This window comes from Trematomus bernacchii, unplaced genomic scaffold, assembly GCF_902827165.1.
Source record: "Trematomus bernacchii unplaced genomic scaffold, fTreBer1.1, whole genome shotgun sequence".
Taxonomy (NCBI): Eukaryota; Metazoa; Chordata; class Actinopteri; order Perciformes; family Nototheniidae; genus Trematomus; species Trematomus bernacchii.
Window position 1 is genome coordinate 2,224,628 of NW_022988098.1, and position 14,303 is coordinate 2,238,930.

The 14,303-nt window shown below is 40.2% G+C and overlaps 1 protein-coding gene across 4 annotated transcripts; it reads right to left on the reverse strand.

Moving 5' to 3' along the window:
• Nucleotides 1-50: 50 nt before the first annotated feature.
• Nucleotides 51-5,544, reverse strand: uba3 (ubiquitin-like modifier activating enzyme 3). Of its 4 annotated transcripts, none has more exons than XM_034121971.1 (18): nucleotides 5,498-5,544; nucleotides 5,323-5,376; nucleotides 4,431-4,551; nucleotides 4,261-4,341; nucleotides 4,075-4,157; nucleotides 3,880-3,960; nucleotides 3,132-3,175; nucleotides 2,685-2,749; nucleotides 2,396-2,551; nucleotides 2,203-2,305; nucleotides 1,958-2,071; nucleotides 1,663-1,716; nucleotides 1,470-1,506; nucleotides 1,289-1,370; nucleotides 1,091-1,191; nucleotides 901-964; nucleotides 728-782; nucleotides 51-608 (listed from the first exon to the last, which is right to left on the reverse strand). In XM_034121971.1, the coding sequence occupies exons 1-18, from the start codon at nucleotides 5,515-5,517 to the stop codon at nucleotides 520-522; spliced, it is 1,404 nt and encodes a 467-aa protein (XP_033977862.1). In that variant the 5' UTR covers nucleotides 5,518-5,544; the 3' UTR covers nucleotides 51-519. The 4 variants fall into 4 exon arrangements, with proteins under 4 accessions (XP_033977862.1, XP_033977864.1, XP_033977866.1 ...); XM_034121973.1 differs by having other exon boundaries at nucleotides 5,338-5,376; nucleotides 5,498-5,517; XM_034121975.1 differs by lacking the exon at nucleotides 5,323-5,376 and having other exon boundaries at nucleotides 5,498-5,530.
• Nucleotides 5,545-14,303: the final 8,759 nt, after the last annotated feature.

The following is a 14,303-nucleotide window of genomic DNA, read 5'->3' on the forward strand; positions in this document are numbered from 1 at the left end:
AAACTTGCTAAGTAAATTCTTCTCATAAAGAAGATAAAGAAACAGAAACGTTGTAAGAAACAGATTTTTATTCCAGTTCACACATCCTTATCTGTATCTGATGATTACCACTTCAGTGGGTACTGCTACAAAAAAAACTGTTTTGGAATAAATAAATATTCAAAATATTAGAAACCAGAACATGTACAGATTCATATTTGCCAAAGTGACTTATTCTTGTCTCTTTGTTTGCATGTTTGTAGTGCAGATAGCACATGAATGCAGAAATCCCCAACGTCTGCAGACAATGTATCACCAAAAGATGACAAGGTATGAAGTATGATTTTGGCTTTACAGTGCAAGACATAAAGTCAATAAGTACATTAAAACAATGAAATTAGCTAAACTCATTTACAACGTGAACGATTACACGGTAAACTGTTCTAGTTTTTAGGCCGTTTTTAAATATTCTGCATCAAGTCACAGTTGACCAAGAAACCAGAATGACATCAACTGGCTGTGGAAGTGCTTGAATTCATCCTATGAGGTAAAGCTTAGTCTGAACAACATGGTCTGAGGTGTGGTGACATCAGCTACTGCCAGCTCCTGTCCGTCACTCAGCCCCAGATCTGAAAAAAACATGTTCATATAAGCATTGAGTCAACATATTCACAGTCTCAGTTTCCCTTATTCAGAGTGTGGGCATAGCCATTCCTAGGAAACATATTCAGTAAACAAAACATCTCACCCTTGAGGGTTTTGGATAGATTTGGCCGCGTCCTCTGTTCGATTGAAGCGACAGACTGTAAAACAAAATACAAATTAGGGTTAAACCAACATTTGCATAAATACCTAATTGAGCCAGGATGCCTAAGACTCAAATACACTGCAAACACAAAACAGTGTAAAAAGGTTAATTACCTGTAAATATAATGTTTTGTTCTTTCCTTCCACTGTTGCGGTTATAGCAGGGGATTTCATTTGTCTGAAATACATATATTGTTGTTAAAGACAATGTCGAATGACACAATAAGCAAAAATAACCATAAGCAGAACTTAATTTAGGATGGTACAGGGCAGTAATAAAACACAATAAGGCAACTTCACTTACAGGGAGGCACTTTCAGTCAGGAAGTCCAACAACTCCTGGAGTTTTGAAGTTGGAGAAAAGTGCAAGTCCAGAGGTACTTGGCTGCAGGCTGAACAGTTTTCCTGAATCAGAAGAAGAACATAAACGTGTGTGTTACAAAAAGAGGAGACTTTATAATTGTAGCAAACTTGAGCTGGCAGGTGAAATTCAAGGACAAACCTTTCGTTCTGCTTCAAAAGTGTAGGTGTATAGTCCGTCAACATCATTGAAGACCATGTAGTTATTGAGAGGTATATAGGCACTGCAGACGCAAAATATAATATCATGAGGAAAAGTCGTGGGTTGTTTGTACAGATCTTTACTGTGTGCATGTGTGTGCAAGCAGAACCTGCAAACTCACCTTGTTGCTAATTTGAAAACCTCAGTTGCGCAAGCAGCTGGTAAAAACAAGTCAGGGAAATAAAACAGTTATGTCCGGGTACACAGTTTATTCAGTACAGTTTGAAAATAATTAATCTTTTATATGACAGGGCTTACTTTCCTAACAGCTCTCTACTGACATGCCTTCACTTTTATTATGTCTTGCTACTTACCAGCTATGACAGCATTTGTAGACGCTACAGCTGGAATTATCCTCTTCACAACACCTGCAACATTTAATAAGGACATTGAAAATATGTTGTACTTACTGCAAAAAATAAAACATGCAATGTATTGTCTTGTCTTTAAAAGAGAGGAAATGGTGTTTTACAGACACAAACTAATGTATCAAACTCCCAAAATAATTTAGCTGTGTTATATTATATTTACTTTGGTACTTTGTCTCCCAGCTGCAAGACAAAGCAACATGTTCTGGTGGTGACAGACAGAGGAGCCCTGAGTGCTTACCCTGTGTTAGTCTGTATGTGACTCCTGTGATTTTGAACTCTGCTGCCCTCTCCAGGGATCTCTGGTACACCCACTGGATGTGCTCTGGGTCATCCCCATCCAGGACCACACCATCTAATCCACACACACATATAAAGAAGAACTTAAGTTAACCTTGTTTGTAAAGGTCATGGGGCTACTTAATGATCGTTGTTCAAATTAAAAACAGAATTCAACAGAATTAACAACTGTGGTGTGATTCTTACCTCCAAAGGGTGTCTCTTTGGGCCACTGCAGCATGCGGACATACTCAACACAATGTTCTGGCAAACGAGGCATGGAGGCGATTGTGCACATGGGGAAGTTGATCTACAAAGACAAGTCAATTTTAGCAACAAACTGGAGATGAACTGCTTCTGTAAGACTAAGTCGTGGTTGTTTTTTTAAATGCTACCTCACCTGAGGAGGGTAAAGTTCAAGGGTACAGTCGATGCAGGCGGTCATGCCCGGGAGAATGACTCTGGCGTTTCCTTTAAAGCCTTCAGTCCCACCATCAATGAGAGGAATGATGGAGCTTGGGTCTAAGACGCCATCATCATACGCCAGCAAAGACAGCTGCAGAAAGAGACACGGAGAGATTTATTTCAGAACATTGTACATCTTTACAATTGTAAATGTAAGCATTGAAGATAAGAGTAGAGAATAAAAAGGACTGTGACAAAGATTGCAGTGAAGAGGGAGAACTCACCAGCATACCATTCATCCACCTCCTGGCAAGTATAGAGTCCAGGCCACAGACAATTATATGGAATTCTAGATGATAACAGGAATATGAATAAATACATTTGAACACATATCTGATATTGACAAAATGTCAGGATGCACAAACTTAAAGCATTGTATGCACTATAGCGATAGAAAAATATAACACAGTGTCATTTAAATCTTATCAGTGACTATGTGAGACGTACTGAGGGGAAGTTCAGAAAAACAAGTAAGTTGCTAATCTTGTAAACAGCTGAAATGTCTTTAATGTGTTTCCCTTGGTTATTGGTGGTTTGTTTTTAGCAGAAAGTGAATGTGAGTTTGACGCGGTGAGCCCTACATCAAACAAAATAATAAACTGCCTAAATTGTTACACCCCTTCCACCCAGACATTAGGAAAGTTGGGTCTGAATAGTCTATAGATACTTACGTCTGTAGAAGGTTTCATCTAAGTCTTGGATTTTCTTAAAATGTCTGCACAAGCATTAAGGAGAATCCATGTTTGGACATTCATTTCCCGATGTAACAATGGTTCATACACTTTTTCACCAATGATTTTCAATGACTTCTCCATGACCTTTACCTAATTTTCCATGACCAAAAAATGTACTCTTTCTCAGCGTACCACTGAAAATTGTTTATTTTAACATGGAACAGGAAAATAAGGTCTGCATATGAAACATGTCGTGCCTATCTAAAACAAATCAAATAGGCTTACTAGCTTCTACAGGCTAAAGCAACTAAAATCTCTCACCAGCAAAATACCTCGACAGTTAAATGCCATTTTACGTTTCATTACTATACGATACAGCATGTATTATCATTATAGTATTACTATTTCGGCGATTAGATAAAAAATAAATTATATTTGATGCAACTTTAGTTACATTTCCATGACTTTTCCAAAACTTTGGGAAAAATATTGTTTTCCATAACTTTTCCAGGGCCTGGAATTAGCATTTTGAATTTCCATGACTTTTCCAGGTTTTGAATGACCGGAGGAACCCTGAACAAGGATGTTTCTATTCTACATTCTTAAATTGAGTTTTCCGACATGGGGATGAGCTGCACGCACCATTTTCCACAAATTTGACCACATGGATTGTGATTTGGGTTTTTAAACAATTGCATTAATATCAAGCATCTTACATTTTGCAATAGTTAAATTAAAAGGATACGGGACTACACAGCATCCAGGTATGCGGCTGTTGATGAAATCAGCTGCAACGTCCGCCTTGGGCCGACCTATATCTTTTGGCCTGGTCAACACAACACAACGCACACACGTTAAAATAACATATCTGATTGCTTCACAGATAACATAAAAAAAAAACGGGTTCGAAGTTTACATAGATTTGTTTTACGTAACTGACCTGAAGAGGAACTGTCGATTCAAGTTGGACACATCAATGGTGTCCATGTCGACAACATGAATGTTGCGAAATCCGGATAAAGCCTGAGCCATAACATGAGTAATAACAAAGAACAAAGTGTTAGTCATTCATTAAAGTACAAATTAGACCTTCTTAAAAAAAGTAAATATAAAAAGGTGATCATACCAGATCTTTCAGCAGCTCACATCCCAGTCCACCTGCACCAATGACCAGGATTTTGCATGTTTCTAACAAAAACTGCATTGACTGTTGCGAGAGGCGATAAATAAATTATAGATTAGAGCAATGCTTGATAGCACAGATCAAATACAACAAAACTTGCATGTAACTCTTACCTCTGTGCTGGGTTCAAAGTCAGGATGTGTGAAGGGCCCGGATCTTTCCAGAAACTTTTTGACGTGGTTCCACCGCCCTTCCCACTCACAGGAGCGTCCGCTGCCTCCATCCACCACCATCCTGTAGAAACAATATGCACATTTAGGATGCATCTTCAGCAGTATTTAATGATAGATGACATACTAAACTTTGAATGATAAGTCTACTGAGATAGATGGATAGATGGATAGATGGATAGATGGATAGATGGATAGATGGATAGATGGATAGATGGATAGATGGATAGATGGATAGATAGATGGATAGATGGATAGATAGACACTTTATTTATCCCAATAAATGATTTCATGCTCATGCGACAACAAGAAATCAACCAATTACTAAATTGTTGTGACTGAATTTCACATAGTAAAGGTGCTATGTACCGTTCACAGCAGACCATGCAATAACTGCAGACATTCAATAGACTATATATTGAGTGCTATATTAGCAATGGCTAATGTTTTGGTGTTTTCCATACGTCTGTGTCTGCTCTCACATGTGTATTGTTTGTTTTTTAACCAAACCATGAATATATGTCCTAGAAAAACTGAGTATTACTGACATGTGGGCGTTTCTCTCCCTTGTCTCACTCTATTGCTAGGCAGCTAGGCTAGGTGAATAGCTAGCATGTCAACAGTGAGAAGGTACAGTAAACACCTCTTACTTTGCATAGAGGTGCAATATACCATCATTAACTTTACTGTATAGACGTGTTAGCTAATCACAAACAACCAATCAGTAATGTTTTCCCTAATTTAGAGTCAGCATATTCTGTTTACAACCACGATGAGATTAGCTTCTTCGGCTAATGTTAACCTTCCTCCTGTCTGGTAACCTCAAACCTTCTACCATTTCATCACTAACTTCTCAGTCAGCTCCACTACTCTGCTTCTTTTCTTCTCCCTAAAAAGAGAGAATAAAAGAAGGTTCATTCATGCTGTGCTTTCGTAGGTTAATGAGATTTGAAAGCATCTTTCGGGCAGTTAATGACTGTTTCTTGCTCGTTTCTTCGGCAGCTACTTACGGCTCATCTGTGTCCGCCATGTTTGTCTATTTGAATGCCTTCAAGGGCCGAATTAAGTCGTAGTAAACCCATATTTCCTTGGTAAAAATGATAAAAGGTTCACAAAGACAAATTAAGATTTAGCGGTTGTTTTCATTTGAGACCACCATAGTTATTATGTCGTGCAGCCAGGCCTCAAATACGATAAAGGTGCATATAAGATAGCTTTGAAATAGTTTAGTTTCATTTTCCCGATAGTTTTGAAGGCAGCATTGTCAACTATAAAATCTGCACACACAGCACAGATCCAACAGGTGGCAGCATTTACCCTTCATTTTGTGTGCATTACATCAGTGCACACCTACTGTACTGTATCTGATAGAAAACGTAATATCTGTCAGAAATGTGAATTGTTACAGACTGTATTAAGCACAGATGTCCACATTTTGGAACTTTTTCATACAAGAGGAGTTTGTAGCAATGTAGTTTATGGGTGCGGTGGGTTTAAATATGGCAAAGCCAGTTAAATAATTGACTTGACTAGTAATTACTTGATAATTGCTCTGCTCTGTAAGGTTCAGTTCAGCCCTATAACTTTCAGCAATTATCTATAAAACCAGCTAACAGCCAAGGAGGGACAGGGGGAGAGAAATGGCTAATTTGAATTAAACAAACCTGTTTTATTAACTAACTCATTTCCTGGATGCGAAGTATAACTAATGAATAGATCCTTCACTGTTTTTTACAGCACTTCTTCTTTTGTAATAATTACGCCATGGACTTGAAACACATATCTGAACATAGAAACTGTTTAAAAAGAATAAAAATGTACTGTCATAGATGTATTGCTTTGAGATGCTTTCATTGTGAATTGCGGCGCAAAGCACTTAGCATAAATAAGACATGAAATTGAGGTCTGTTATTCAGTTTAACGACTTTACTAGTGAGGGCATCTCACTGTGTCCACATTGCGCTAATAAATCTAAGTGCTTAATCTCTAATTGAAGAATGATTAATAAACCTTGGATGGGCTTCTTTGCATTTTAAAAGACGTGCCTGTAGGCACAATTAATCCATCTGCCTGCAACTGCTCTATTATAGTGAATGTAGTGAATACCTTTTGCAGAGGTCACCAAAGATGTGCCTAATGTATGCACCATAGACTGTATTATGGTATGCAGTGATAGCCTGGTGCATAGAGATATACTGTGTAGAGAGCATACACAGCAGGACATGGAGTTTTTTTATTTCTCAGAGTTTTGAATATTTGAATGGTTTGATAGAGCATCGCCTTTTTTTCCTGATTTTTAATGAGATGTTCCGAATGACAGCCTCCGAAAACTGATAACTAAAAATAACTGCTGTGGCCATGCCCTTCATAGCTGACTGGCTGCCATCTCAGCCCTCCTCTCTCTCTCTTTCTATTTGTTCTGTCTGTCTTGTCCTCTTTCATTTAACCTCAGCTATGCTCTCATGTTAGACAGAAGGGAAAAGTGATGAAATCTCACCCCCCCATTAAAAAGATGGAAGCCCGCAAGAAACGTTTATGTTATAAACTAGGACTGTTGCAGTGGGAGTATTGCCCATGGGCACTCTAGTAGGCATGATTGTGGCCAGATCTTCAGGTTGCTTCCTTTATTGCTTTTGCCTCCAGCCCTATTTTGACAATCTTTAAAGCACCATGTGTCATTGAATGCAGACTGGATTTAAAGTCGAGCAACAGGGGACCAAAAGTCAAAACATCTTCCCGTGGTGACACATTTTTATAGATTTCAATTGAAATGCCATCTGTCATTCCCTCACCTTAAGCAGGGACACTCTGAATGTCAACACGGCGTCTTTGAGGTGACCCGGCTCTCTGCCATCCATCACAGCCAACTACAGTCAGCGTGCAGAGATTGAAGAGTCCAGAGGTAAATTACACCATTACTTGAAATGCTCAATCGCAGCAGGCCATCAGTCTTGTGACACCTTGCTAGGAAGAAGAACCTCAGATGATGTTTTCCTCGTCTCACTCTCCAGTTTTTCAGAAAACCTTTGCATGCATCGACATGGGAATCCCGTTTTGTCAGCTTTATGGCACCATATATCTCCACATCCATTTTCCATTTGATGGCTTTCTGTCAGGACGTCCAAAGTGGTGTTGATTGTGCTAATGATAATGTGTCACAGCGATGTGTCCCACGTTAGGCCCAGAGCAGGGCTGCCAGCCAGAAGACAAGGAGACGCTACAGGCCAATGTTCTGTTGTGCTGGAGTAAGTGATTGATGACTCTCTCTGTTGTAGTGCTTTGATTAAGACTCCAGTGATTTATCGCCACTGCTCACAACGCAATTAGACTTCATATATACACTCCACAAAACAGTGTTGTCTTGCTATATGATCCCACTTCGTGTGTGCATGCACTTGTGTGTTATCTGTTATCTTGTGTGCATATAAATGCTTCCCAAGTGTGTCTGAATAGATTCCCAGGAAGAAAAAACAGACACCTCTCAGCTCTCGATTTTGTATTAAAATAAGAAAGGAGTTGCACGTAAGGTATTTATTAAAATATATGATATGTGATGGATGTGTTTACCTTAAACTGAAATTGCATGGGATGTAATCACTTTAATATGCAAAGAAGCTCGATGAATAGATTGTATTTTCATTTTGAAAATGCAACCATGCAGTGTGTCATGGTTGAAAACCATTGGTCTCCAAACTTCTACTGAACAAGAGGCCATTTTAAGACAAAAACAACCACTGATACTGTTTGTTTTCATCTTTGCAATGCATACACATTATTTGTTTTAATCGTGTATGGCTGCAACTATGACTAACCCTTTAGGTTCCACTGCCAGTGTCACCATCATAACATGCCCAAAAAGTGAAGAGGCTGCACCCTTTGGGTTGTTGCAACGTCACCAAGGTGTTCAACAACAAAATCCATCTTCCTAGCGCGAGGGGTGTGGCATCATTGCTGGTTTGCACTTTGTTCTTCCTGTTTTTTGATGGGCTGAGCCACACAGACGATTTGTGCTCGGCACTTCCTGCCGGCAGGGGCGGAGGACTCGCCATGACCTTGCTGCACAAATTGTTTCTAAGGAAAAGTTGAAGATTTGAATAGAAAAGTGTTGATAACGTGATGACTTTCAAGCTAAGAATTATGATGATGTAAGTGTAAACAGTGTATTAAATGCAGCTACTGCACTGAAGGTGAAATCTGACCCTAACCTACAGTTATACACATACACTTGTGCCTAAAGACAATGAGAATGAAAAATGCACACAACATTTGTACTGACTGGTGTATGTCAAGTCCTGATATTGCAACACAGTCTCACGGCATTTCGTGTTATAGTCACGAAATTAATCTATTGATTCGTGTTCACCAACACGATTTCGCCATTTTTTTCGTGTCACACAGAACGATTTTAAAAGCAATGTAAATAATAACAAATTAGAAGGAAAAAGACATTTAAAAAAATACAGATTTCAGTATTCTGAGGCTCTGAGCCCCATTTCTTTTCCTCACTGACGGCAAAAAAACTCAGACATTATACAATTTAAAATAAAAGGGATAGGGTTAGGCTTAGGGTAAGATATTGAGTAAGAACATGTTTTTATGAACCACACAGCTTCTGGTCTTCCAAGACCCGACCGGACAAAAAGACGTGTTGCAGGCACGAAACATACTACCAATAGAAATACATTGCATTTAAAATCGTTCTGTGTGACACGAAAAAAAGGTGAAAATCGTGTTGGTGAACACGAATCAATAGATTAAATTAATTTCGTGACTAATAACACGAAATGCCGTGAGACTGGGTTGGATATCTGGTACTTTTGTACTTTGGACAAGTATCAGTAAAACATTTATATTTTTAGCTACATTTTGACAGGATTGTGGGAAACTGTGGAAAAAGCATGAAAGGAAATACCTCAGTTTCTGCGGTGAGACAGAAAGATAGACATGGATGCATGCAGGGGAAAAAGTGTAAGAAAAAAAGCAATACCCAGTCACATCCTCTCATCTTACTGTAGGTCAACTTTGCAAATTCAAATTATGCCATAGACCTTTGTGTGTAGCATAATCGTCTAAGCTAGTACTGCATTTCTGTTGTGCAGCCCTTTGTTGCAGGATAACAAGAAATTATCCTTGAATTGTTCAATCCTTGAGCAAAAGCTGGTGGTCTGGTTTAATTTCCACCATCTTTGTCAAAATTAAGGTAATTGTGTTGCATTTTTGGAATTGTGCTTATTTGCTTTCTTGCTAGAAGTCATTTGAAAAGGTTTATTCTCTAATGTCTACCGGAAATATGAAGCTACAGCCAGTCGGTATAGCCTTTCTTGCACAAATACTGGGAGCATTGGGAATCTCTGTCAAACAAGATTCAATATCTCTTTAGTTTGTGGTTGGCAGATATTTGTACCTTTAGACAGAGTCAGGTTAGCTTATTCCTGGTTTCCAGTCTTTGTGCTAAGCTACGTAAGCTAACTCGCTAGCACCAGCTACAAGGGACAGTCATTTCATCCTCTGACCCTAATTTATTCTGTTAAATTTCATTACAAAATGATCCAGATCCAGATTGTCGGTATAGTCTCATAAAGTGGAGAGATGATAGTAGCCTACTGATGTGTTTTTAGCGCTCAGACTTCTTTACATAGTGCTCATCCTCACAAGACAAACATTTGCACAAACCCATGTCTCCCCTTGTAGTGATTGTATCAGCGTAGTGTTAATATCAACCATGACACATTTCTCTTATCAGATCTTTCATCTTTGGGAGAGGCTCGCTCTCTGTGTCTTTTAAGGACAGCAGAGGAATTACTTGCAGGAGAATCATAAGACAGTGGAACGGAAATTTCCCTTCGGCTATTTCAACAGCGTTTATTCCGGCTTTCGCTTCCTATTTCCTGTCCTCCTCAGCATGCTTCCTGCTCTGCCATTCCTACTGTTCCTCCATCACTATTGTCCCTTCCTTGCTAAAAAGGGACATTGTGTGGTGTAAAGACAACATCCAGTCTGTCAGCAGTCACCCAAGAATTTCCTCACAGGAGAGAAACACACCTAGGGATTAAGTGGCAAACAACAGATACTTAAAGGCTCAGATTTTTCATCAAGAAGGATGTCCAACCTGACAGAGACAATATATCAAAAAGAAAGCTGCCTTTCTCTAAAATGTGTGGTGTGTTTTATCCATGGTTACCTAAAGCAGTGTGCACATCGGAAATACAATACAGAAGTAGGCTACATTATGGCGCGTTTCCACTACAGCGCGGAGCACGGTTTAAGAGGGCTGTGACGTCAGCGGCCCGTCTTTGGTTGCGTTTCCACTTGGCCTAGTACCGGCCGGCGGGTCCTAATTCACAGTTTTTCTGGCCTCATAAAATCGTGGGTCTAGGGCCAGAGACAACGAGGCTGAGTCGGGCTGAGTATGCTAAACTAGAGAGAGCATCGCTGGCAAGGGGGCTACAACTACAACAAGATGGACATATTTGACCGTGATTTAATTGTAATACACGTTTCAAAATGATGCCGAAGGAACAACATACTGATACCGGTTAGTAAAAACCATGAATTAATGCTTTGACAAGTCTGCAGACAGACGGCAGGCGAAAAACCTTTTAAAATGTGTGTTGTCTAAATGGAGATTGGCTAAGCTAACGCAGTATATGCTCCGACCGTCCACACTCACAACAACGGCCTATACAGACATAAATAAAGCAGCGACTGTATTCACCATGACACAGGCAGTCTGTGGTTTGTACTTGTTTAACTTTTGTCTAGTTTCTGAACAGATATGAGGAGCTGTGAGCTCTGAGTGCTAACAGCTAACGGCTGTGTTGTTTTTCTGGGGTTCTCATTGAAGATGACGTCACGGCTCCGCCTACACTGCGTTACTATAGATACTACCCCAGTTCCTAAACTGTAATGGAAATGCGCCATAAAGTGAGCCAGTCCTAACGAGGCCTAGCCATACCAAGCGAGGCCGTGCGAGGCCGTGTAGTGGAAACGCGCCATTAGTCAGTAGCACTTTGTCAGGGTGAATACCCCGATGGTCAGCCCAAGCGCCACTCGAGGCAAAACTAAGAGCGACAATAACCCGAGGGTCAATTTTTCACTCTTGCTCTGACAGAGTCTGAGGCGATGGGAATGTGATTTTCCTTTTCCATCAAAACTTCAAACCTCACATTGATCCATCTAATTTTGGTGTGACAAAGTAGGGCAATGACTCATTACTCATTGTCATAAAAAAACGTTGCTTCAGAAATGTCTTTTTATTTTAGTTTGAGGCAGTTTTGCTCGATCTTAATCAAATCAAGTAAATCGACCAAGCCAATTATTTAAACTCAGTTCAAAAGGATTGTGAGTTTTCAAAGGTTTGGAGAAACAGACAAAACCGTCATGGAGGCAAAGCAATGTGTCGCAGTTGACGGTAACAACAGCATAACACGTTTTTTTTTTAAAAGGCCACCGAAATAAATCAATATCAGTTCAAGAAGTACTCTATATTTAGAATATTTTCACTGCTTGACCTTGGAAGGAGACAGCTATACAGTCTATTTTTCGACGAGGAACTGAAGCTGTTATCTATGCTTTCTTTAAAGTCTTCAGACAAGGTCATGTAAAAATGTACATGACCTTGCAGATCATGAGAGTTGCTTGTCTACCACTATCTTGACCAGCATCCCGAGTGTAAAATGTTTGTATTATGTTCAAAACATTGAAGAGAGCTTTAGAGAGTCTGACAGCAACTGTCTAACAGCAGAGTAACACAAAGAAAATATTAGACATAAAGCATTGACTTAAACTGATATAGATCTTTCAATATATATTGCCGCTGCCTCTATCCACAGCAGTACACTATTTCAGTGCCAGTACTCCTGTCTGTTTGGGGGTCATGCCGACTGTCCTCTACTGTAGGTAAGACAATGACTATGACCATGGATATGTAACTCACACCACCCCACTTGAAGAACTATCACCATAAGACATGACAAGTTACCAAATAAACAGCCATGATTTATGATAGAGACGCTGCCCATGCTGTTCCCACCATAAGGTTTAACCCCCAGGGATTTCCTCAGCCCTGCATTTTATGTTCTCCTCTTTCCTCTGCAGAGCACGGGCAGGGTGGAGCGTTAGGAAGTGGGGTATATCCTTCCTCTACACTCAGAACATGACTGAGGAGAGAGGCTGAAAGCTCGGGGCTCTGAACCAGTGATAGGACAGATACCATCAGAAACCTACAGCCTATCTCTTCTATACCAGTGGACTTACATTTTTTATATTTCAAGCATTTATAGGAGATAAAGTATCTTGAAATCGTATCCCCACCATAGACTGTATGGATCCCCACTCATTTAATAACAACATTGCACCTGGCAGCTCAGAGGTAAATTGCCTGTGAGATTGACATTGTAAGATTGACACCTAAAGGAAATCAGGCTCCTCTGTATGTATGACAATATGTATTAAAATGTGTTTAAGCCTTGCAATGATAGTTCTCTACATCACTGAGATTTAGATGTCCATCCACTTAAACAATAACTAATTTTTATATGCATTCGTAATTATATTTAAAGGGCCCATGTCATGCTTTTCCGGTTATTACCCGTCCCCTTGTGTGTTATGTAGCTTTTTATGCATGTAAACAGTCTGCAAAGTCACAAACCCTCAAAGTACACCCTGTAGCGAGTAAAACTCTAACACAGAAAATACCTGTCTATGCTGCCCCAGAACGCCTCGTTGGAGATTTTTATTTTTCCATTTTTTTCTTCCTGGTCTAAGTGACGTAACTACGACCAAATGGACCAATCCGTGGAGCTCCTCACACACCAGGATCCCTTGGCGTCACTATCAAACGCAGTGGGGGGACCTTTAGCGTCGATTTTCAACTATCAGGGAGTCCCGTTGACTTGCATAGAGCTCCCTGAACGTTGGTAATAGACGAGTTGGGATTGCGGAGAAACACTCACTCAGCCTTATCTTTTCTCAGGCTGTGAGTGTGTGGCGAACTGTGTGGCGAACAGCCTGGCTGTGAGTGTGTGTGTGTGTGCTCAGGCTGAGTTCTGCTGTGTCTCGCTGTCTCGCAGACCCCACGCAGCAACCAGGAAACGACACCAGTAACCCAGCTCACACTGTCCGCTCCTTGATCCTCAAAGGGCGGAGTAGCAAGCCCCGCAACGTCCCGCCAACACGGCACCCAGACCCCATGCAGCATTCTCATCTGTTTGTCATTACTGGTGTCATTTCCTGGTTGCTAACGCCATTGTAACACATAATCACTGATGTTCCGCTGTAACGGTGGTGGACTCATCAGAACAGAGTGGGCGAGCTGACCAATCAGAGCACAGTGGGCTCATAGGGAGGGGGGGTCAGGAGCTCCAACAAGCCGTTTAGGACAGAGAGTGAATACACATACTATACAGAGATGCTGTATGAGAAACCAATGTGAGTTTGGAACATTGAACAATGTAAATCTATTCTAGTAGACCTCATTATGATCAGTAGAAATGGCCATGTCATAGGACCTTTAAGATCGACTACACCACATGATAAAAATACATTTTCTATTTGCCCCTCACTTTGATTTATACAAAGTAGTCAACCATAATCACAACAGCCGAGACTGTTAGCACAATGTTACTCACAAATTAACGGCTCATGAGAGAATTCATTTGTGTTTTACTCGCAGCTTTTCATCTTTATTGTTGTTGTACATGTGCATGCAGCCTGCATTGTAATGAGTCATCATTTCATCCATGAATACACTTATGAGTTTATCACCATATTAAACAACCATAATGACAATATGATGTGGCTGCTTGTTATCATCGC